The following is a 22,970-nucleotide window of genomic DNA, read 5'->3' on the forward strand; positions in this document are numbered from 1 at the left end:
GAGCCGTGGAGGATGCAGGAAGCTTGAACACTGTTTGCTTTCTCTTTGTAGGGGGATATTGGCTGCCTTAGGAAACACCCATCAGAGTTTTATAAATAAAACATAGCAGAGCAACACCCAGGGGGGCAGTTTTTCCCTCTAGAATGAAAGGAATTAGTGTAGTCGATAGAAAATGAGGCTGTGCGTGGAAGCAGAGTGTAGCACAGGGTTTGCACCATGGGGGTCTGAAAAGACCAAAGATTGAAGAATCCAGCAGTGAGATTGAAGTGGTGGTCGGGGGGGGGGGGGGTCTGGAGGGGGCTGTCACGTGTGTTTAACCCTTAGGCTGCAACGTTGTTTTCACGCGTGTGGGTGTATAATCTTTTCCCTATAAATACATATCCTATAATGCATATATAAATAAGGTGAAACACCTTCAGTTATTACGTAGACATGAACGACGAAAAGCAGAAGAAAATGTAAACGATTGCAGCATAAAATGAGGTAGTGAATTAGATAATAGTCTCTTTGCATCAGTAGGATCTGATAGTTTCCTGACCCAGAGCTTCTCATCTTGCCAGGAGTCCTTTATTAGTGAGTGACATGATGTTTCAGGACAGCATGGACGGAGGCAGAGAGCACAAGCAATTCTGTATGTGTATGAGTATCCAGCTGTGTGTGTTTGGGGGGGGCAGTCATGTGGCCCATCCCATCCCCCCACTATGGCCATCCCGGCAATCACCACGGCTTCTTGGCAGGCCTCCCTATAGAGGTGTTTGGCACTAACTAAGATCCTGCCCCAGATCTACCATAACTGGAGATTAATCAGCTATAGACTGACCAGTAGGGAGCTCTTTCAGTTATTTTAACTGTCCTGACCATTGATTTAGGGCATTCACGGGCTCCAATTAATTTCATTCATTTTGAAAAAGCAAAAAATAGCCAAGAGTGTTCATGTTGCTGAAATATTGGTATTCTGATCTCATTCTTAGGTTTTCATTTCTAGGAAGCCTGCTGTAGTAAATTTCTTGGTTTTGAAATTACATAAGTGGAGCCTTTTTGTTAGCTAGACAGTGATATAAAATGTATGTTTTAATGCTTGCTTTATTAATTTCTGGAGCTTGCACTTATCAGACTGTGTTTTTATCAGAAGTTACATGATGGTACAGTCATTTGTAGTGGGTTTCTGAGAGCGCTATCAAAACCAGAAACACCCCCTAGGTTTGCCCTTCCCTCCCTCCCTCGTTCGTTCGTTCGTTCCTTCCTTCCTCTCTTTCTCTTTCTCTGTCTTTTTAGTGAAGTTAATGAAAATACTTTGTGTGTAGCATGGGGTTCCCCCCCCACTTTGTCCTGAGTTAAGAACATACATTAAATAGTTTATAAAAAGAATAGAAATTTCCATCTTTATTTATTCTGAGATGATGGGAAAAGAGGCATGTTCATAGTAATTTGGCTATGGAAAACATCCCCAAATGACGAGTTCTTGGTTTTGAATATATATGCTGCAGGGACATTTCTGTTGTACACATTATATAGATGTCCCCCCAAACCACAAAGAATGCCGTAAGACATTTAACCTAAAGAGTATACGCTAGAACATATGAGAGCACCAGAGGTTGAAGGTCAAATTTTAGGATCAGGGAGTGGATGAGCGGGGGACTACCCTTGCTAATAGCCCACAGGTGTGCAGGTAATGTGCCTTCCTAGGAAGGAGGTGCTTTGCTTTCGAAATATTTTCCCCAACATACATTTTGCCCTGAAACCCTTTGTCCAATGACATGGCAAGTTGCCTCCTAGTTCAGTGCTAAGTATTGGAATTTAATTCATTCACACTCTACTTCTTTCAAAAGATTCAAATGGCAACAATGAAATTGAAGTTAGGATTATGTGAAAATTCTAGGGGCACCTGGGTGGCTCAGTTGGTTAAGCGACTGCCTTCGGCTCCGGTCATGATCCCAGGGTCCTGGGATCGAGCTCCGCATCAGGCTCCCTGCTCCTCAGGGAGCCTGCTTCTCCTGGAGCCTGCTTCTCCCTCTCCCTCTGCCTGCCACTCCACCTGCTTGTGCTCTCTCTCTGTGTCTCTCTGTGTCAAATAAATAAATAAAATCTTAAAAAAAAAAAGATTATGTGAAAATTTTATTCCTTCTACTTCTGTGACATTGGATCTAGCAGGAAAATTTTTCTTATCTGTAAAATGGGGGATCCAACTTGGACTGTCTGCCCTGTGAAGACTGCTGTGGTGAGCTAGTAGGTCTGGAAAGTGCATAAATTGTTATGTGTTATATCCGTGAAACACCACTGAAGGGCTAGGCCCCTTGTGGGATTTTGACCAGTGGTATTTGGGGACTACATCATGGTTGAGCTCTACTCAAGAACTGGAGTGACTCACTATGTTCCCTGAGCATGTTGGCGTTAAGTGCGGAATGACTTTTCTGAGACTTTTGAGTGCCCAGGATGCCCCCTTGGAACTGCCCAGAACAAGAGATCAAAGAAACTGCAAACATTGTTTGGTTTTAAATCAAAAGTTATGATTTTATTTTTAATTTTAATATACCAAGAAAAAATATTTCTTTGAGTGTCGTGAAAGAAGCACTTGAAAATAACAATTCCAACATTGCTGTGATTTGCTCTCTGAGGCTTATATGGGTGAACTTCTATCTGAATATGGGCTCTGGGACCCTGAAGAGGCTGAAGCTCCCAGTGGTTTTCAAGTTAGCAGCAAGCAACCTCCTGCCCGAACATGCCCAGACAGTCAGACGTGTCTGAAACGGACATGCGTGGGGAGCACTATTAGGCTACTTCTGGAGACTTCTTGATTTCTGCCCACTGAGAGAAGTTTCAAGTGCTGCCAAGCGTTGGGAAAGTAACAGTGTTTAAACACCAACAGGTGTCAGGACCCCGCAATGCTAGCCTAAATGGGTTGCAGTTATGGCTTGACCCTGATGTATGGGACCAGTTTCTTTAATCTAACCAGTTACTTCAGGAAAAGTTGACTACGACGTAGTTTCGGGTTTGGATTTCCACTGAAGTGTATCTGACTGCAAGACTTTTGTCTGCCCAACATAAAATCAAAATGCCTTTATTAAGACCTTCCCAAACCCACACATGGGGGTGCTCCCAATGTCTCTCTTTCAGTGTTAGAACAACTTCTGTTCCACTTTTTTCTAAGTGTAATTCAGGAGGAAGGGAAGCCTGGAGATTATCTTCCCTCCTTCTGTGAGTCCTGAATTTTCAAAGTACCTGAGGATGAGGAAAGTAACGGGATGATTCAACAGGCTTGCGAAGATTCTTTGATGCTCTGCGCAGGTGTTCTTAACTGGTTTCTTTAAAAATTTTTTTTTTCTTTAGATTTTATTTATTTGCGAGAGAGACAATGAGAGACAGAGAACATGAGAGGAAGGAGGGTCACAGGGAGAAGCGGACTCTCTACCGAGCAGGGAGCCCGATGCGGGACTCGATCCCGGGACTCCAGGATCATGACCTGAGCTGAAGGCAGTCGCTTAACCAACTGAGCCACCCAGGCGCCCCCTGGTTTCTTTAGCTATGGGTTCCGCCACATGGCTGGAGGAGGTTTATAATGGGATTCTGTCACAAGTGGCATTCAAAAAAAAAAAAAAAAAAAAGAAGCTCTAACTGCACTGACACTTGTTTTACTTAAGTATTGGGGACCAGCAGACAGCGCCTGCTGGTTCATTGGAAAACTGGGACCTTCATACGGATTGTTGGCACAAGAGTGTAAGGTTGCGTTATTAGCTCTCATTTCAGTGTGTATATGCTACAAGCCAAACCCTGTGGGGCATTCTTAGCAAAATCTCTTCTTGAGGATAAAGGGTCTGAGGCACAAAGAGTCAGACGTTGCCTATGAGACAGAGAACAACTTAAGAAAGCTACAGGGGACAGGGACTCACAGCATGAACATAGGCTCTACCATCCTGAATTGATAGCAAAATGTTATTGGAAACAAAGACTGGAATGTCAGAAAGTTCTGGGCTTTCCTCATGAAATTTTCACTCAGTTACACTCTCGGGGATGGAAACTTGTTCAGGGAAATAAGTGTATGGGAGAGACAGGCATGGGCCATCCACATATAACTCAAAGTGCTGAGCTCTGGGAGGCAAAAATCTCCCGGATCTTCTCTATTAACAGCTCTCTTGAATCAGCACATGGCCAGTCCAACAACTCTGAGGAAAAAAAAAAAGCCCCCAGAATGTGCTGGAGCTGACAGTTGTGCGACACGTAGTCTCTGAGGGGAGGCTGTTTTATCAGGATAAAGAAAAGATATAACCTGAGCATGCTGTCTCTCCCAGGTAATTTAGCAGTCTGGGAATGAGGCCAGGCTTCTGGAGCATTCTACTCAGTGTAGTTGACTCCAGGTGCATTATTTCTTTGATGTGAGGTTTTATCATAAAGACACCACATCTGATTTAAAAAAAAAAAAATCTGTAGATCTCTTTCCCAGAAGTGTTCTTCTATTCAGTTCTGCAAAACCCCTCCTCACATGAAGTTTCTGACTCAGGCCTGAGCTACATTAGTAGAGAGGTGGGGAAGTGAGAGGGACCCAATCAATTCTTTCTTTCCCCTTGAGCAACATATATGTATGTATTATCCCTACCCCGCCCCTCCAATTGTTGTAGTAGAGTGTGAGTAGAAGGGTGAGAGTAAATCATCTGGAATAATAACCTCAATACATGATTTTAATTCAGTACTTTGACCTGGCATGGATTTAAATAACGTAGTGCTTCCTCTTTTCTCATTAGCAAAACTAGAAGACCCAGATCAAACCTCCTGTTCTATGAATAGAGCATTTTTTCATTAGAATGTTTTTCATTGCAAACTCATAGACTTGGGTTGATACTCAGACTGAGGGCATCAAATTACATGCACTTAGATATGAAATGAAGGATGTTTGTTTTTTCAATCCAGAAACGTTTTCACCATAATGGGATTGGAATGCAGTAGAAAATCTCCAATAGAAAGATAATCTATTGCAGCATAGTGGGGCAGTTCTGAAAACTTGCCTGCCCCAAGTTTTTCTGGAATGTTAACTGACAGTAGGATTATCTGTGTGGCAGTCAGTTCTCTGGTAGGATTCAGATTTGCCATGGGCTAGTGGTCCAGCCTCTTATCTTGATACAATTAAGCAGTTAAACTGAGATGTTAAAAACAATGTATTGAACCTCTAATACCAGAATTTTTTTTTTTGTTTTTCTTTCTTCCCATGAGAAATGTCTGAAAAGCCTTTAGATTTATTTAGCCAATTTACAAACTATTTATTAGACATTCAACCTGTAAAAAAAATTCTAAGTTATCTCACAAGTGAACACAAGTATGAAATTGTACCAAGATCAAAGTGCTTTGGAAGCATCATTTAGAGTCTATTTAAGGTCTATGCTCATTTCCTTATTCTAACCTGCATTAAAGGGCCAATGATTAATCAATGGATTCAATAATTAAATCAACCAGCTAAGCTCGAACTGGTCCTTCAATTAAGCTCAAGTCAGCTATTTGGCCTTTTTCTCATGTGAAATATTCTGCTCATTTTCTTTTATAAGAAAAAAAGCTTATTGCACAGTATCATGTCTTTTCAAAGCTCAAAAGAACATTATATGCAGCCTAAGAACCTCGTAATTGTTATAGCAGGACCTATCCTTTTAGCTCACGTCGGTTTCCACACTAAGAATCACAACACATCCCTCCATCAGTTGTTTCTCATCTAAGAACCAACGTCAAGACATCGTAGACTGCCCACGATAATTTAATACAGATGTAACAGCTTCCCTCCCTGCATAGCCCAGCGCCAACCCCCCCGCCGCCCCGCCCCGGGTCTAGCGGTCATGACCTGGTTTGCATGGATTCTTTGTTCATTGTTCAAACCCTTCACACAGAATGGGATAAAACTTTATTCTTTCAAATTCCACACATAAACAAGATGCTGAGAAAGCCCTTGTCATCTCTGACAGAAGCAGAGCAGCTCTGTTTCATGAATGACAGCACAATTAAAGCTAAAATAATATAAAAATAATCTGAAAAATCCCTTTTACTGTATACTCTCAAAGAAAGCAAAAGATAAACAACAGTTTTCTTTTTCTGCTAGCCAGAAAAACGGGTTCCTGTTCATCTGGGCTTTGAAGTTGAGTGTACCCCACATCTGTGTGCACGTATGTGTAGTGATGCATGTACGAGCTATATGAAGTGTAGCCGCTAATCGTGCCATCTGGTTTGTCTAATCATGAAGCTACTTAACCGATTAGAGTACTAGCATATCACATTGAACGATTTTATATAATTGCTTCTTTGAAATACTAGGAATGTAGACACATTATTTGGCTTGTAAAGGACTGAAGTATTACAGATAATATTATATTATCTAGCTTTCATTTCTTTCTCTCTCTCTCTCTCTTTTTATAGAGAATATGGCTCTTAATAAGCTGATTTTCTGAGTTCCAGAGCAGAAGTCCTTTTTAAAAAAATTTCTGAAGCTGACTTGAAGCAGGAGGAAGGTCTTCTGATTTGGCCAAAAATATGACGAGTGTTTTAGATCACTGAAAACTTGAAGGATAAGTGTATCGGGGGCCCTTTGTTGTCACCTGTTCCAGCCAAACTTGCCATGAAGGGTTTGTTGAAGTATCTCCACTTGACCAGCAGAGGGCACTTTACACACCTCTGCGTCGCTCGGGGAGCAGACGCAGATGATGCGGAAACACAGTGTTCACCCAATATCAGGAAGAGCCCTGCAGATTTCTTTGTGAAATTCACAAAAATATAGAACATATGGACCGTACAACAGGGTTTCATTTGGGAAGCCATGAGTGCGTGTGTGAAGTCAAATAGAGTGGGGGTATACCGAGTGTGTCTGTTGGATGGATCCTGGGCTCCCATCTTTCCCCACTGTCCTTTTCCCAGCTCAAGAATGGTACGGGGCTGACCCTTTTTAGAGGTGGTACAGAATCCATTTTCAAATCATTTGGTAGAGTTTTAACTTTGCTATTCGGTATTTACTCTTCCGTTCAAAAGCCTGGGGCCCCCGAACCAAGGATAATCCTTGAGAGCTCATTTCAGAGTGGAAATTACAGTGAAACCATCAGAAGTGCTCTGAGGTGGAGCTGCCCCGTTAGGAACTGGTCTGCACTGTTTCCATCCTCCCAGGAAGAACCTTGGAAAAATACTGTGCCCCGTTTGGTTCTGGCAAAGTCACTAGCCCCAGACTGGGCTAGGAAGGGAAAAACACCAGTCCTTCTCGTAGTTGGAATACAATTGTTTACATCGTTTTCATGAGAGGTGATTAAGACATCTCTTCTCACGGGGGCTACAGCTACTGGCCTTTCTTAAGAAGGCTTTAATTTTTGCAAAAGCATTATTGTCCTAGATATACACCCTGTGTCTCTTCCATTTTGTATCTATTCTATTGTGTGTCCAAAAAGATTAGAAAGGATTGTGTGTGTATGTGCTCGCACAGTTTCTTAAGTAAACTTCTTTCATTCTTAGAGAAATATAACACTTAGTAAATACTTTTTTTTTCCATATAGTGTTAATAGCCTTTGTTGACCTTCTATTTCTCTCTCTCTCTCTCTCTCTCTCTCTCTCTCGCTCTCCCTCTCTCCGTGCCTCTGGCTCACTTTTGTTCTCATTTGCCCTAGAGCTGACAGTTAAGGAGGGAATGGGGTCTCCAGCAGCAGTCCTTTGAGATGGAGGTGCACTCAGTGAGTCCTCACCCAAAAAGGATCATAAACTTACTGGGCTGAGTCAACCTTATTATCCCTAAGCTGCCTTGGGTTGGGTTTTGTGTTTGCTCATGTGTTTTGTTTTGTTTTAGCTGCACCATGTGTGATTCCTTGTGCCATTTTCTTTTGTCTATTGTTTTTCTTGATGACCCTGAGCTGTGGCTTCCTCCTCAGTTCCAACACTATTCAGCCTTCGTTGTTTTCCTCATCTTGCCGATGTAGGCCTCAAAGAAGAAGTGGCAGAAGAGCACAAGGTAGCTGAGGTACATGAGTGAGGACCAGAAGATGTTCTGAAAGTGAGAGTGACACTGGTCATGCTGCATCCAGTAGAAGACCAAGTAGTTAATGACGCAGCCCATCAGCATCTGAGTGATCTGGGACAAGGTGATGAACATGGCAAACTTGCGGGAGACCCGGAACCCTGCCGCTCGCAAGGCATAGTAAGAGTACATCACGGCGTGCACGCTGTAGTTCATGGTCATGAACCAACCGCCCCCGGCTACCATGTCCTTGTAGGAGTACCAAGAGTAGAGTAGCACAGTGATGTGGTGGTACCAATGCAGGAAGATCAGCTTTTGCTTCCTCAGAATAATGAATATCGTGTCTCCTGAAAGAGAAGGAAAAAAGCCTACGTGAGCCCCTCGACCGTGATGTAACAAGAATCCGTATTTTCCCCACAAGGTACATCGCTTCAACTCGTACTTGGAGGGTGAAATGGACTGGGTTAGAGTGCTGGACGGATCTGGACTAGCTCCGTGAGCTTGGGCGAGTTACTCCTCCTCACTCTTTTCCAGTTTCTGTAAAATGAGGATAGTCACGGGGGTAGCAGCAGTAGCTTGGGATTGTCTGAGGGCTTAATAAGATGACCAGTGCGCCCTCCTGGCACAGGGAGAACAGGCGACAGATGTTACTTTCAGAAGGCTGTTATACACAAAATCTTACCAATTTTCGATCCAGAAGGGACATGAGCAGTCACGTTACCCAATTTCTAACTCGACCGTACATTTTAGGAAATATTATCTGGAAAAGTCAAGTGACTTCCCTCGGATCATTTCTCAATAGAGAGAAACAGATTAGAGTTCAAGTGCCCAGCAAAACGTTCGTAGGCCTCTCTGGAGTACGAAGACCATTTTTCTTTGGTATATGGCGAAAGCTACTCCTAAAAAAACCTATCTTTGTGAGCTCCCTGTAAAAGGTGGAGCCTCGACAGACATTTGGTAGTCAGAGGAGGAAAATTGAAACAAAGGCAAAAACAGAAAAAAAGAGAAGAAAAGTCACCCTCTACCATATTTGCTGAACACGGTAACCTGAATATTTTATACCAATGAATCGAGTGATAAGAACAGAGAATGACACACATTTTTACGGAGTTAACTTTGAGAAGGCTTTCCAGAATCTATTATTAAGAGCATCCTTTTGAAGAAAAAGACCACTGTCCCTAAGGTGGGAAAATTTATGTTATAGAAGCCAGAATTATACTCAGGTAGGTAGATGCTATTTATATGTAATGATTCTCTGAAAAGCCTTAGGGATTCCAAAATATATACCATAGGACACTTACGTCCAAATGGATGAAGGGCAAGCATAGTAACAGATGCACACGATTCCATTAACAAGCATGAAAACAGGATTTATGCTCCATTCTCTTTCCTAGCTCTGTGTTCTTCTCAGGGATGGGAAAACCCAACCTCCTTCGTGACCTTCAGTGAACTCAAACTTGACTTGTTTCGGTACGACAAGGAGAACTAGAAGGTCCCTCTTCTTATTCTGAAATCTAATGAAGCACAAAGGGAATTAGTACTTACCTTTGTCTTATCCCTCAGACTTCACGGATGCCCTAAACCACGTGGCACTAGGAAGGGTCAAAGAATGTGAGGCCTTGGGAAGATTTTTAAGGCTCTGATGGCCGTGGTTGGAATAACCTAGGTTATTGCACTCAGCAGGAGCTCTTCGTCTGTTTCCCTACTGAAGTGTTAAACGTTAGCACTTCATATTTGTTTAGAACAGAAAATTCCTATTTGTTTAGAATAGAAAAGGAGAGCTACCAGTTGCTGCATCTCCAAACATATTATAAAATTTCCTTTGAAGTCCTTTTCCCTCTTGCGAGATGCCTGACATATTATGCCTATAAGTTCAGACAGACTGATAATGATTGATGGTGACAGTGGCTCTGACTAATGTACTTTAGGGACAAAACTGGTATCAGGAGACCTGGGGTCTACTTCTTAGCGTTAAACTGCGCTATTTTTGTGTGCCTGTCAAAGATTCACCATTTCTGTGTAATTACTACTCTGTGCCTCCCTTCGCTCAGTAAACTATAATGCAGACACAATAATTCCAGCCTACTTTTGTTCACGGTGCAAAGAGGGTAGAAGTCCAAGGAATTACATGGTAAAAACAAATTCAGTCATTCATCATTGAGAAGATGTTTTTTTACAAGCCTCTAAGCATGACTGAAATGTATAAGCCACACAATACCCAAACACACTACATTAAGGTATTTGCTATAGAGTAATAGGTATCTCCTCCTTTTTAATTCTTTAGATTTAATCTTAACTCTATCGTCATTTTTTTTTTCACTTTATAAATATTTTATTCTTATGTTAATCCCCATACATTACATCATTAGTTTTAGATGAAGTGTTCCATGATTCATTGTTTGTGCACAACACCCAGTGCTCCATGCAGAATGTGCCCTCCTCAATACCCACCACCAGGCTAACCCATCCTCCCACCCCCCTCCCCTCTAGAACCCTCAGTTTGTTTTTCAGAGTCTATCGTCTCTCATGGTTCGTCTACCCCTCCGATTTTATCGTCATTTTTATATTAAAACTTTATTGTCTAAAGAACAACTTCAGTGTGAGGAGAGTAATAGGGGACAAAAGACAGGCCGTATGGGAATGGGCTAACCTGGAATGAAAAGTGGAACCTACGATTCTGGTACTGAAACTTGCTTTGTGTTTTTCATGTCTGAGTAGGGGTCTCAGATCTCATTAGTAGGGGGCATGATTGAGACACATTATGTGTTTCCATTTAATATGGGGGAGCTGAAGGTGAAGCACATGTTATGGTTTTTTTTTTTTTTACAGATTTATTTATTATTTTGGCGGCGGGGAGAGTGCAGGGGGAGGGGCAGAAGGAGAAGGAGATAGAAACCCAAGCAGACTCCTGCTGAGCATGGATCTGGGCGTGGGGCTCGATCTCACGACCCTGAGATCATGATCTGAGCCGAAACCAGGAGTTGGATGCTTAACTGACTGCACCACCCAGGCGCCCTGATGTCATGAGATCTTCCAAACAAAATTAATTTGAATTCCTTTAAGAATTTTTTCTGGAACAGACATACAGGATGGCAGGTGGAGTAATAAAGATGAGTATTTTCCAGTAATAGCCCTGGAGCCTCTCAGGACCACCACTCTAATGCCGCATCAAGGTTACCATCCCCAAGAAGGCTGTTGACCTAGGGAATGGTAGTTTCCCCTGGGTAAGGGGAAGGGCACACTGGTGGGGTTCCGGAAGGGCTTCCTGAGACCTCCTATGTTTTTTTTTTTCTTTTGTTTGTCTGGTCAAAGGTATGGTTGGCAGTCTGGAAAGAATGTTGACCAACAATAAGCAGTGGGACTTTCGATTCTTGAACAATTCAGCCACGTCACCCATTCGAGTGACCGCTGGTTCATGTTTTCTCCACCACAGTCTCTCTAACTTTAGATTCAGCTATTTTCAGCCAAGAGCCAGTCTGTAGGTAATCTCATTCCAAAGTGTCCCTCCCAGCGGATACGCGTCCAGCCTGTGTGCCTGTTAATACAGACGTCTGTGCTGCTGTGGAGCCGTCGGTCAGCATTTGGAAACACCCAGGGTGCTCAGAGTCCCCAAGAGGCCACTCTGTGTGGTTTGTCCCAGATGGCTGTGCCCCTCTTCACAGAGTTAGCTGGAGCTCTGCTGAGTCAGAGTTTCAAAAACAATGACAAGCTCAACTGAGCAAGGACCTAGACTCAGAGCAGATGTTTCCAAGTTTTAACAAAAGCAAATCTCAGCAGGTTTTAATATAATTCAAACAGTAGGCGCGCACGGATTTTGGCACACAAAGCAGGTTGGTGGTTCTCTTCTCCTCATTTGTTCTAATGGGTTGTAACTCTATAATTCACTGAAATGAGCTCATTGTTTTCTGCTGAAACAGAAAGCCCTTCTTGCTCTTAAGAGTGCAGTGAAGGGCAGTGTTTAATAGCGTCAGTTGGGGAAGATGAAACAGTGCTAGGGAAGTATGATGGCGATGGTCGTGCAACGACGCAAGTGTTCTTAATGCCACAGCCCTGTACGCTTAGAAATGGTAAATTTGATGTAGGTGTATTTTGCCTGCCCCTCCTCCCCCCAAAAAAGTATACTGAAAACTGCAGGCATGCGGGTTTTGGTGGGAAAATAGAGGTTTGGTATTGAACACAGAGGAACTATCCCTTCTCACAAGAACCTTCTCTTTCTGCTGCACATAAGGGAGTCCAGAATCTTAGAGTATTGAAAAGCAGAGCTTAGGACCTAAAAATAAGAAAAGTTCTCAATAATCCAAGTGGATAGATCTTTCTTAATTAAATGGTAGCAGCAATGTCTTCTAGGAGCAAAAAAACTGGAAAGGGATTTAACTTCCAAAATGAACAAGAAGGCATCCAAGAAAACACGTTTGCTGAATTAGGGCTAGGGGCTGGCTATCTGGTTTTTGGATCTATTTTGATTCAGAAGTTTAGTTTGGCAAGACCATTTGTCAGTGAGCTCCAGAACATTTGAGAGAAAATACGGCATATCTTAAAACTGAAAAAAGGGTACTCTGACCATGAAAATACCTGTATAATGAACCTGAAACGACATGAAGAATATCACTAGCCTCATTAAAGAACCAGATCAAGTTTAGGATTTTATTTTTTTCCAACTCTTTAGCCCATTGTCAGCACTTCAATCCTTTATTTTCACTGTGAAGAAATGGATTGTTTGATATCCAGCCTACAAACCACTATGGTGAATGAGGCTTCTTAGGGAAAGGGATCACCAAAACAACATCACAAGGGACTACGGTCCAGTTCCTTCTGGGCTCAAGAGGGAATAGGATTGTGTTCAATTATAAGCCAACATTGGGGTGGTAGGGAGTGGCATGTCTGGGTGTACATTAAATTAAGACAGGTGATTAATTAGCATCATCCAGACCAACACTCTAACAAGACAGAGGGCAATGGCACGAATACCTCTTAGTACTTCACTGACAGTTCTTCTGTGGCAATTCGAACTCTGTCTGCTATCCTGAAACTTTGATGTCAGTATGGAGCAGAAGATGGGAGAACAGACAGTATAGGTCTACTCATGTCTTTGAAGGAAAATGACCACTATGAATAGGTTGGGGTGGCTCTTCAAGAAATTATTCTAAAGGTAGAAGGGACTATTTTTAGTGTCAAGTCCCTCAAATTCACGTGGATAAAACTCAGAGCGCAGACAAGCAGCCCTTGCAAGGAAGATGATTTCAAGAAGCAAACACTGAGGATGCTCCTTTGCAATTTAAGGCTTAAGGCCCCAAAGCATAGAGGCACCACTGCTGATTCTTTTCACAAATGTTGAGGGTAGTGAAACTCTGTGAAGTGTTTCGTGGTGACATGTAGAGGGAGCCACATGGTTCGTGCATTTACTGTTTTCATACATCTGTAGTCAGTTCTGTGTCAAAAAAGATGGGCAGATTCATAAAGATACTTATTATACAGCCTAAATGAAAAGTCAGAGATAGCTGATATTTCTCAAAGTGAGTAATTCTCAAACATTAATAATGTATGAATTTTAAAGAGAATGTCACACAACCCCAAGAGAATACATGCTCACATTCTCAGACCAACACTAGTTTGAGAAGAAGTAATCTGGTTCAGATGCTCTATGAATCTAAAGAATAACTATGAAAGAAATATATCTGGCAAGACAGTCTTGTTTTTAATCTATAAGTGAAAACACAAAATTAAAATGTTCCCATAGAATTTTGAAATTCCTAAAAACACATCTGTCTTAGGCACTGTCTGTAGCTCCAAGTTTCAAAAACATTTTTCTAGCCTAAGATCTGGCAGCTTGTGGTCTCAATTCAAATATGAAAACTGGCCTCCTGGGGCCTGGTTCATAAAATTCATATTCTAAATTTCTTTTTAGAGGAGTTAGACATTCGATTCTAGCCCCTATTAAATGCCTACTGTAGGTGTTTAATATAAATACGTTAAGGGAATGAATGAACACATACATACCAATGCATTTCAACCTACGTCTGCCTCCGTGGGCTCTTGTATGTGTGCATGCACACACAACAGTGATCTAGTCATTTTGGGCTGTAGAGGATCTATCTCCATACCCCTGCTCTTCTTAGCAAAGGTTTTCAGAAGTTTTCCTCTGCTGTTCTTCCCTTGTCTTTGACTTGGGAAAACAATGGTCAAACTAACAATTCAAATCAATTGCCCTCCCTTTGGAGGCAGGACAGACAAGTAGCCGACATTCACATCCGAGAGACCTCATATCCTTTGTGAACAGACACAGGATATGAAGTAAAGATACCTTAAAGAAAGACTGTGGATGATGAATAGATAAAGAAGATGTGGTGTATACACACACACACACACACACACAGGAATATTATGCAGCCATCAAAAAACCAAAATCTTGGGCGCCTGGGTGGCTCAGTTGGTTAAGCGACTGCTTTCGGCTCAGGTCATGATCCTGGAGTCCCGGGATCGAGTCCCGCATCGGGCTCCCTGCTCGGCAGGGAGCCTGCTTCTCCCTTGGACCCTCCCCCCTCTCATGTGCTCTCTCTCTCTCATTCTCTCTGTCTCAAATAAATAAATGAAATCTTTTTTTTTTAAATTTTTTTTTTAAAGATTTTATTTATTTATTTATTGGAGAGCGAGCGAGAGAGAAACAGCATGAGAGAGGAGAGGGTCAGAGGGAGAAGCAGGCTCCCCGCTGAGCTGGGAGCCCGATGTGGGACTCGATCCCAGGACCCTGGGATCATGACCTGAGCCGAAGGCAGTCGCTTAACCAACTGAGCCATCCAGGCGCCCTAAATAAATAAAATCTTTAAAAACAAAAAACAAAAAACAAAAATCTTGCCGTTTGCAACGATGTGGATGGAACTAGAGGGTATTATGCCAAGCGAAATAAGTCATTCAGAGAAAGACAAGTATCATATGATCTCACAAACTGAGGGTTGCTGGAGTGGTGGGGGGTGGGAGGGATGGGGCGGCTGGGTGATAGACATTGGGGAGGGTATGTGCTATGCTGAGTGCTGTGAATTGTGTAAGACTGTTGAATCACAGACCTGTACCTCTGAAACAAATAATACATTATATGTTAATTAAAAAAAAGAAGATAGTAGGAAGGGAAAAATGAAGCGGGGAAATCGGAGGGGGAGATGGACCATGAGAGACTTTGGACTCTGAGAAACAAACTGAGGGTTCTAGAGGGGAGGGGGTGGGGGGATGGGTTAGCCTGGTGACGGGTATTAAAGAGGGCACGTTCTGCATAGAGCACTGGGTGTTATACGCAAACAATGAATCATGGAACACTACATCAAAAACTAATGATGTAATATATGATGACTAACATAACATAATAAAATAAAATTAAAAAAAAAAAAGGAAGACTGCAGATAGCTTGAATTGTATGTGGCGTATAAGGAAAGTAAAACCTCTAACCCCCTTTTTAGGAGAAACAGGAGAGGGAACCCAATCTATAAATAAATATTTTGAACTAAATAACAGAATTCTTAATTCCCAATAAAAAATTAAAAAACCCAAACAATGAATAGGTGTTCCCTAAGGATATATATGAGTTTGTGAGCTGATGGCCAGTACTGCTCACGGATGAACCCAGAGTTTATGATCACCAGCAGATCCCTTTCTCCAGCAGTAAAGATATTTTCCTGGTGAACTACATCCATGTCACATCCTTGCCACTAATTTTCCATTGTTTCTGTGAATCTGGACCACACTTCTATTCAACACCATTAAAGAGCTGAAGGAAAAACCTTAGGAATCTATATACATAGCCAGTATTTTGGATTCAGTTCTAGAAGGGGAGCCACATTCCTCTTCTCCAAGGCCCATCTCTTAGATGATTCAAATCAAACAATACCAGAAACCAACCCTTAGCATTTGTTAATTAGAACATGAGGACACCCAAACGGAAAGCCTAGTCTCCTCGTCTGAATCCTAACGGCAGGATGAAAGTCTGTTTCCTTGTGGGACTGGGAGAGAGCTGCACTGTGGATTTCCCTCCATATTATCATCTTAGCACAGCCATTAACGCGCCGGACAGAAGGCACCGGGTAGACTTTATACGCCCCTGGGAGTGTATTTCCAGTAGTGTCTGGAAGCCGGCATGTTTTCGTCAACGATTTTGCTCTTCACATACACAATGTACAATTGTTGAAATGGAGGGAAGGAGGGGAGAGAAAGAGATAGTGGAAAAGTTAATCAAGAACTCAAATTCATGGGTTATAACTTTCCTGCAACCAACAAAACAGGACCTTCAAATCGTTTCTTTGTCTGTTTTCAAATAAGTAAATCTTGTGGGTGTGTAGCTACCCAGAGGGGTGGGGGTGGAAACGGAAGGAGAGAAGACACTCACCTAGTTCGGGTGCTTTGCTTAGCACAAATGCATAAGCCCAGAATTTGCTGACAGGTCCATTGTAAAAACTCTGGTCACAAACTGACTGCTTCAGGCCTTTGGTCATCAAAATGTACACCATATAAGCACCAGTTCGAAGAGCACCGAATATACTTCATAATGAAAAGAGAAAAGAAACAACATTCAGGCAAATCATTTCATTTCTGACATTACCCACACTTAGAAAACTGCCTGCCACCTAGGGGAAAGAGGTCTAGATGACTCATAATCATTTGCATTGACCCAGAAGCATCTTAAAATGTTTTGTAAACGGGCGCCTGGGTGGCTCAGTTGGTTAAGCGACTGCCTTCGGCTCAGGTCATGATCCTGGAGTCCCGGGATCGAGTTCCGCATAGGGCTCCCTGCTCGGCAGGGAGCCTGCTTCTGCCTCTGACCCTCCCCCCTCTCATGTGCTCTCTCTTTCTCATTCTCTCTGTCTCAAATAAATAAATACAATCTTTAAAAATAAAATTAAAAAAATGTTTTGTAAACAAGAGCAACAGAACGTCTCTGTGCTTTATTCCAAAGGCAATAGGTGATGCCACGTATTGCTCATCACTGTTACCAAGAAGAGGTCATGGCAAAGCAGAATGGATCCAGGGCAGGATCTCACGGAGAAGCTGGTGACCACTATGTTTCAGCTTGAGAACTGTCCCTTGGGGATGAAAGGGGGTTGGCTGAAGACTCTTGGAATGATGTCAAGTCCGTCCTATGTCCAATCATTTTCGAAGTCCCTCCCGGCTCGATTGCATGAAATATGTTTGTTTCTCTCAGCCAACTCTTCCTTTACCTTTGGACTGGCCTTATCAATGTAGACCTACTTGGCATCTTTCTGGACCCCCGCAGCAGCCTCTAACCCGCAACTGTCATCCCTTACCCACTCTTCCACTCTCTAATCCGTCTTTCTCATGGAAGCCAGCAGAAGGCTTAGCTCTCCAGTCAGGCTCACTCCTCTGCTTCCCATAACCACAGGCTAACACTGTTCGAACCCCGTTCTTCAAAGCCCTGTCACGTCTTTGCCTCCACACAGGCGCAGGTACTCAGATTGTTGAGAAATGAACTGGCTTCAGGAGTTTTTATCAAGGAACTGCCAAGGAAACAGGAGAGCTCTGGAATGCGTTGAGCTCAGTAATGCAACCTGAAGTGTGAAAGAACTTTGCAACTGGAACAGGCAGTCTCCATTACGGAGTGATCCCCCAGGCATATGTACCAGAGCACGAGGACCACATGCATGACTGAAAGCCAAGCCCGCTGACCATGTGGGGAGCTGAACTCGGCCGTCCTTTTTCTGGCAGCATCCCCGTCAAGGCTCTAAGTCAGTTAGGAGATTAACCAGTGACAGCTGCTGAGACTAGTAGCAGCCTCACCAAATTCAGAATAGGAGCTTTCATTTCTCCTCTGAGGCATTATTGTTTAAGAGATCTTAAGAGGGGCTCCTGAGTGGCTCAGTCGTTAAGCATCTGCCTTCGGCTCAGGTCATGATCCCAGGGTCCTGGGATCGAGCCCCGCATCGGGCTCCCTGCTCAGCGGGAAGCCTGCTTCTCCCTCTCCCACTCCCCCTGCTTGTGTTCCCTCTCTCGCTGTGTGTCTCTATCAAATAAATAAATAAAATCTTAAAAAAATAAAAAGAGATCTTAAGAGTTGCTTCAGAATAAGCCATTCCACTAGGCCACAGGGTCCATAAACATGCATCCACCCACTAAAACCAAAGGTCAACTTTGCATAAAACCAAGGTAATAACGGTGAATTCCTGGCAACTGTTTATCAAGTTGGGACTTTGTAAGTAGCTTCTTTAATGACATACAGCCTACATTAAATGGAATTACTCTTTCCAACATATAAAATGATCCTGCATAGTATTTTTGGTGTCACTTTACAGTTGTAGGTCCTATTTAATCCTTTAGTGGCTTCCCACTGCATACAGAATAAAACCCCCAGCTCCTTAATAGGACCCACAAGGCTCTGAATGCCCCTTTGTCCTCCATCTCCACCCTTCTCACCGGCCATTCTCTTCCTGCTCACTGTGAGCCAATCATTCCACCACTTTCTTACCCTTTCCGTTTTCTGCCTTAGGAACTTTGCATATATGTCCTCCTAGGGAGCTTTTCTCCCTGTTCACTCCAAGGCTGCTCCTTCTCACTTCCTTATCTCACAGAAATGTCCCTCCTAGCGGAAGGACCTGTGTCCTTACAGTCCACAAACTGTCCTAATTTGAGAGTGGAGCATTGGAATTCATTGGTAAAGTCAGGTAATGGAGATTTTTCTGTCTTATCTGACTTGATTTTTTATGCGTTGTCTTTACCTCACCAGATGATGGCTAAATTGTATTACGAAAAGTGGCCACCATCACCAAGTTAAGGTGATTCGCACATTGGGCCCTTTGATTTTGCTGCTATGAAGGTAATACGGAAATGCGGATGTGGCATCTCCGCTGAGCATATGTAGGAGACACTGTTGGTTGCCTAGTCAAGAGCCAAGTCTTTCCTCTTTCTCTGTTTGAAAAGAATCCTGATTTTGTCCAGTTTCTCTCAACCCATAATTCTCCCAAGGAAGGTGACATCATCTTCGATTTAGGAGTGCATCCTAATTACTTAAGCTAGTTTTAGTGATCCCATTTCTCTTATCGGTGATTGGTTAGGGCTGGGCACTGACCCACTTCTAGCCAATGTGATGTGAGGACCGGGCTGCTGGGGGCCATGTGGGAAAGGTTTCCTTGCTCTTTGCTATGTATGGCCTGGAAGTGCAGTAGCCAGCTATCTTCCCAAAGGGAAGGAGCTACCCTGAGGCCAAAAGTTATTGCTGCAAAATGTGACCAAGCTAGGGACTTAACCAATCTTTCAGCGACCCCATTGCAAGGCTTCTTGTTTTTTGATAAAGCTTTCCTATCGTCTAAGCCCTTTCGAGTTCTGCTTTCTATTACTTGTGTTCCAGCAGACACAACACACAAGATCGGATTTGCAGTAGATCTTTGAACACTAGTTAACATTTTGTGGCTACCCAATATGTCTGAGTCAAGATACTGCTGGTCAGCTACTTACTAAATCAGTTATCTGCTTTCCATAAACCAGTGGGAGATAAGTCAGTGACTTTCGTACAAGCCCAAAGCAGAGAAACACACAAGTGACACGCCTTCAATATGTATTGGTCTCTGCTCAGTAGCCCCTGGTCCAGGACGTTTCTGAAGCATCAGCATACTGTCCAGAACTAACACCAGCCCACTGTATACAGCCAGCCGAGCCCCTCCTCCACTGTTTTGCTGCTAGACTCTGGGCTTCGTACATGATCAGAGACAAGGAAAGCACCTCTGGAAGAGTTACTGTCCTTTCATCTTCTTTCGTCTCAAAAATCATTGTAGTTTATATAGCCCATTTCTTAAGCATTGGCACGGTTTAATTTATTCTTTCAGTTGCTAAATATGTACTGGCGAAGTCCCAGATGCCAGGCTGGCAAGAAGAAATCAGCTACCTCTGGCTAGGGGTGGGGGCGGTCCTGGAAGACTTCAGAGGAAGTGAGATTTGACTTCGGGATAAATAGGGATTCCGAGTTTGAGGGTCAGGGTACAAGGAGGTCATTTCGGAGCACGGCAGCATTAGAAATGTAGGTATGACGTGGCCACAATATTGCTGGCAACCAGCGTGTAGCACGTATTATCGTCCCGTATCTGGACCTCAGCCTCACTCCCTAAGCTCTGAACAATAAGACTGACTCAGAACAGAGGACAGTGCATTTTTCAGGGAAACCGTCAGTGCCAGCCATCGGGCTTGTGTGTCTGTGGGCAAAGGCGCTTTGTTGTGGTGTGACAATGCTCCTGCTGGGAGGCCGTCAGGGAGCTGCTTAGCCAATGGGATGGTTGTTATCAGTGGGAAGCCAGGAGCTCTGCCCTGGTACATCTCAGCCACGGTACACTTCGGAATCACGTGGCTTTTTATTATAACTAGGCTCAAGCCCTAAGGCTATGATACCTTACCAAGAAATACTTTAGCTCAGGAGACTTTTTTCCTTCTTAAGTCACACCATCTCTTTTTTCTTTTTTGAATTAATTCATTTATTTCAGCAAGCTCTACACCCACCGTGGGGCTCGAACTCATGACCCCCAGATCAAGAGTCGCATGCTCTCCCGACTGAGCCAGCCAGGCACCCCTGAAGTTATATCATCTTGAGAGACACCGTGATGTAAAAGACAGATACGCAGCTTATGTTCTGCATCCCCCAGTCCTTGCTTATACTCACGGCAGACATTTCTAATCAATCTTGACACTCTTCCTGGCCATGCCTGGACATGATCTCAACATTCTCAACATTTTCAACCACTCTAAACCAACCAATCCAACAGATGAGAGCTGCAAATTCTAGTCACACTTGCTCTCACTTGCTAGTTTCATGACTGGGCAAACTAACTTCTGTAAGTCTTTATTCATCTGAAATGTTAATATCTCATGTGCATATTAGGTCTATGAATTTTGTAGGACAATATAGGTAAAGTAGTTAGTGTAGAGCCTCTGATATGTAGGTGCTGAAGAAAACAGTTTTTATTATGTTACTATTATTCCTTTATTACTATTCATCGTTGTTATTAATGCCACTTTACTTGGTCTGTCCTTCAATTTGGAAAAGGACTTTTACCTGTCTAACCTCACTGTGTCAGGTAGGAGAGGTTAAAGTTAATTAGCCTGAATCGAAAGTCAAGAAAATACATGTACAGAGAATTTGATTTGCACTGATGATTATTCATATTATTAAGCATTTTATAGAAAGTATTTATTGTTAAAGTGTTTTTTTTCATGAGCCAACTTCTCACAAAACAAGTAACAGCCAGCAAGTTCACAAGAGGATGTGAACTATGCCTTTTCCATAGAACTTCTTGAAGGAGACTGGTGTGGAAAAGCATCTGGTTCATGTAAAATTTATCTTTTAATCAGATGATAAAGATTATTCTAAAGCTAGGGGGCTCAAAGAAGCTGAGAGTCTGGGCCATTGGGTTTAACGAGGGCAGATTAGTGCTATATCACATGTCTTTTCCCAGCTGTAAGGTCACACTGGCATCTTTTTAAAGAAATATATAATTTTTCTTGTCAAGTCCAGTTTTGATTGTAACAGTTAATGGAGCAGGAGAGAGCTCAGTGAAGGGAGAAGTGGATGTTTCTGCTCTCTTTCAGCTACATTAGGCATAATGTGTCAAGGAGATCTGGAAGAAATCACGGCCCTGATTAGCTAAGGTGTTTCTTCTCAAACAAATATTCTGGAGTCCTAGTCCAGAAGAAGTCTGTTTCTTCATCATTAGCCATTTGCCATGGCGTGGACTCAAGGAGGTATCAAGAATGCTTACTGGACTGTTAATTGTGGTATTATGGGGGTGGGAGAGAGAACCTTCTCTTTTATACTATATACACATTTCTGCATTGCTTGACTGTTTTAAAGCAAGCATATATCAGATTGACAATTAAAAAAAATGTTTAAATTTTAGATTTTGTTCTAAGGCTTAGCTATAATTGATATAATGACCAAACAATCACAATTGTACTAACTTTCAAGGCTTTACATAAACTTTTTAGTGTGAAGTTGAGATACAACACTAATCCCTGATCAGCCAGCCCATGATGACACCTGGGCTTGGAGACTAGTAGAAAAGACTGGGAGACAATGCATGTATATCTGGTTGGGATTCTTCTTTGGATATATAATGTACTCCATTACACAGATGTTGAAACATTTAGAGTAGAAGTTTGGAAAACAAGTTCTCATTTTCAGGTTGTATTAGTTTTTTTCCTTTCACAAGTTAAGTATTGGAATCCTTTCTAAAAAAGTGTGAGAGACATGGCGAATCTTCATTCAAACCCAGCCTCTTACCATGAGACCCCTTCATTTACCAAGTTGAGAAAAGTCTGAATAACTCTGTGTTCCAGCCTTCCAATTTTACTGCCATCTGGTAGTCAAAGTGGAGTAATCTCAATAGTAACTACAGAATCCCAGAATTCTGCTCTGTGTAGAAAGACTCCTAAGGTATAAATCATCAATAATCCTTTCAATTGTTTCAACTGGAACATCAATGGTAGATACAGTTTTACATTGTTCCCTTATTGGCCCTCAACTTAAATGCGAGGTGTTTTGGAATCAAAACAAGGGTTTCTGAAAGGTTTTTTTTCTGAAGTGCCAACCACTGGAACCCCTCAACCTGCTAACTCAATAACCAAAGGTGCAGTTACTTTTAGGATTGGGCAATGAAAATGTTTTATTATACTTGTATCCTATAATCAGAAAAAGGAAAAAAAGAAGTGTGATGTTTTGTCAGTTGTCGAAACATGGCAACAGCTGATCCAACAGTAGCAACTCTACAAACATAAGAGAGGTCACTGATTTTCCTGATAACAAAACTTGAATTACCACTTGTCATAGACTCTGACAGTTTTCAGAGAAGGAAGAATATTCAATGATCCCAGAACAGGTTAAAAGCAAATTAACAGCAACCCAAAAATCCACTCTAATGCCTTTAGATTCCAGAGGTGATACAGGATTACAGCACTTGTGATAGGGAGTAATGGCGTCTCCATGTCATGTCATGTTTCTTTTGACAAAGTGCAATCTAGCTTCTAAAACCTTTCC

The 22,970-nt window shown here is 42.5% G+C and overlaps 1 protein-coding gene across 5 annotated transcripts in view; it reads right to left on the reverse strand.

Annotated features, from left to right (window-relative positions):
* Nucleotides 1-2,527: 2,527 nt before the first annotated feature.
* The window catches only part of ELOVL6 (ELOVL fatty acid elongase 6), a 131,182-nt gene continuing 110,739 nt past the window's right edge, over nucleotides 2,528-22,970 (reverse strand). For 2 of the 5 annotated variants that reach the window (XM_064584956.1, XM_064584957.1), the window contains exons 4-5: nucleotides 16,332-16,483; nucleotides 2,529-8,307 (exon numbers count right to left, since the gene is read on the reverse strand). In XM_064584956.1, coding sequence (XP_064441026.1) covers nucleotides 7,883-8,307; nucleotides 16,332-16,483 — 577 coding nt within the window. In that variant the 3' untranslated portion in view covers nucleotides 2,529-7,882. Of the gene's footprint in view, nucleotides 8,308-16,331; nucleotides 16,484-22,970 lie in introns of all 5 variants that reach the window. The other 3 variants (XM_064584955.1, XM_064584954.1, XM_064584953.1) reach the window with 2 other exon arrangements.

This window comes from Mirounga angustirostris, unplaced genomic scaffold, assembly GCF_029215605.1.
Source record: "Mirounga angustirostris isolate CCGP_5_RB_7025 unplaced genomic scaffold, mMirAng1.0.hap1 SCAF_2, whole genome shotgun sequence".
Lineage (NCBI taxonomy): Eukaryota > Metazoa > Chordata > Mammalia > Carnivora > Phocidae > Mirounga > Mirounga angustirostris.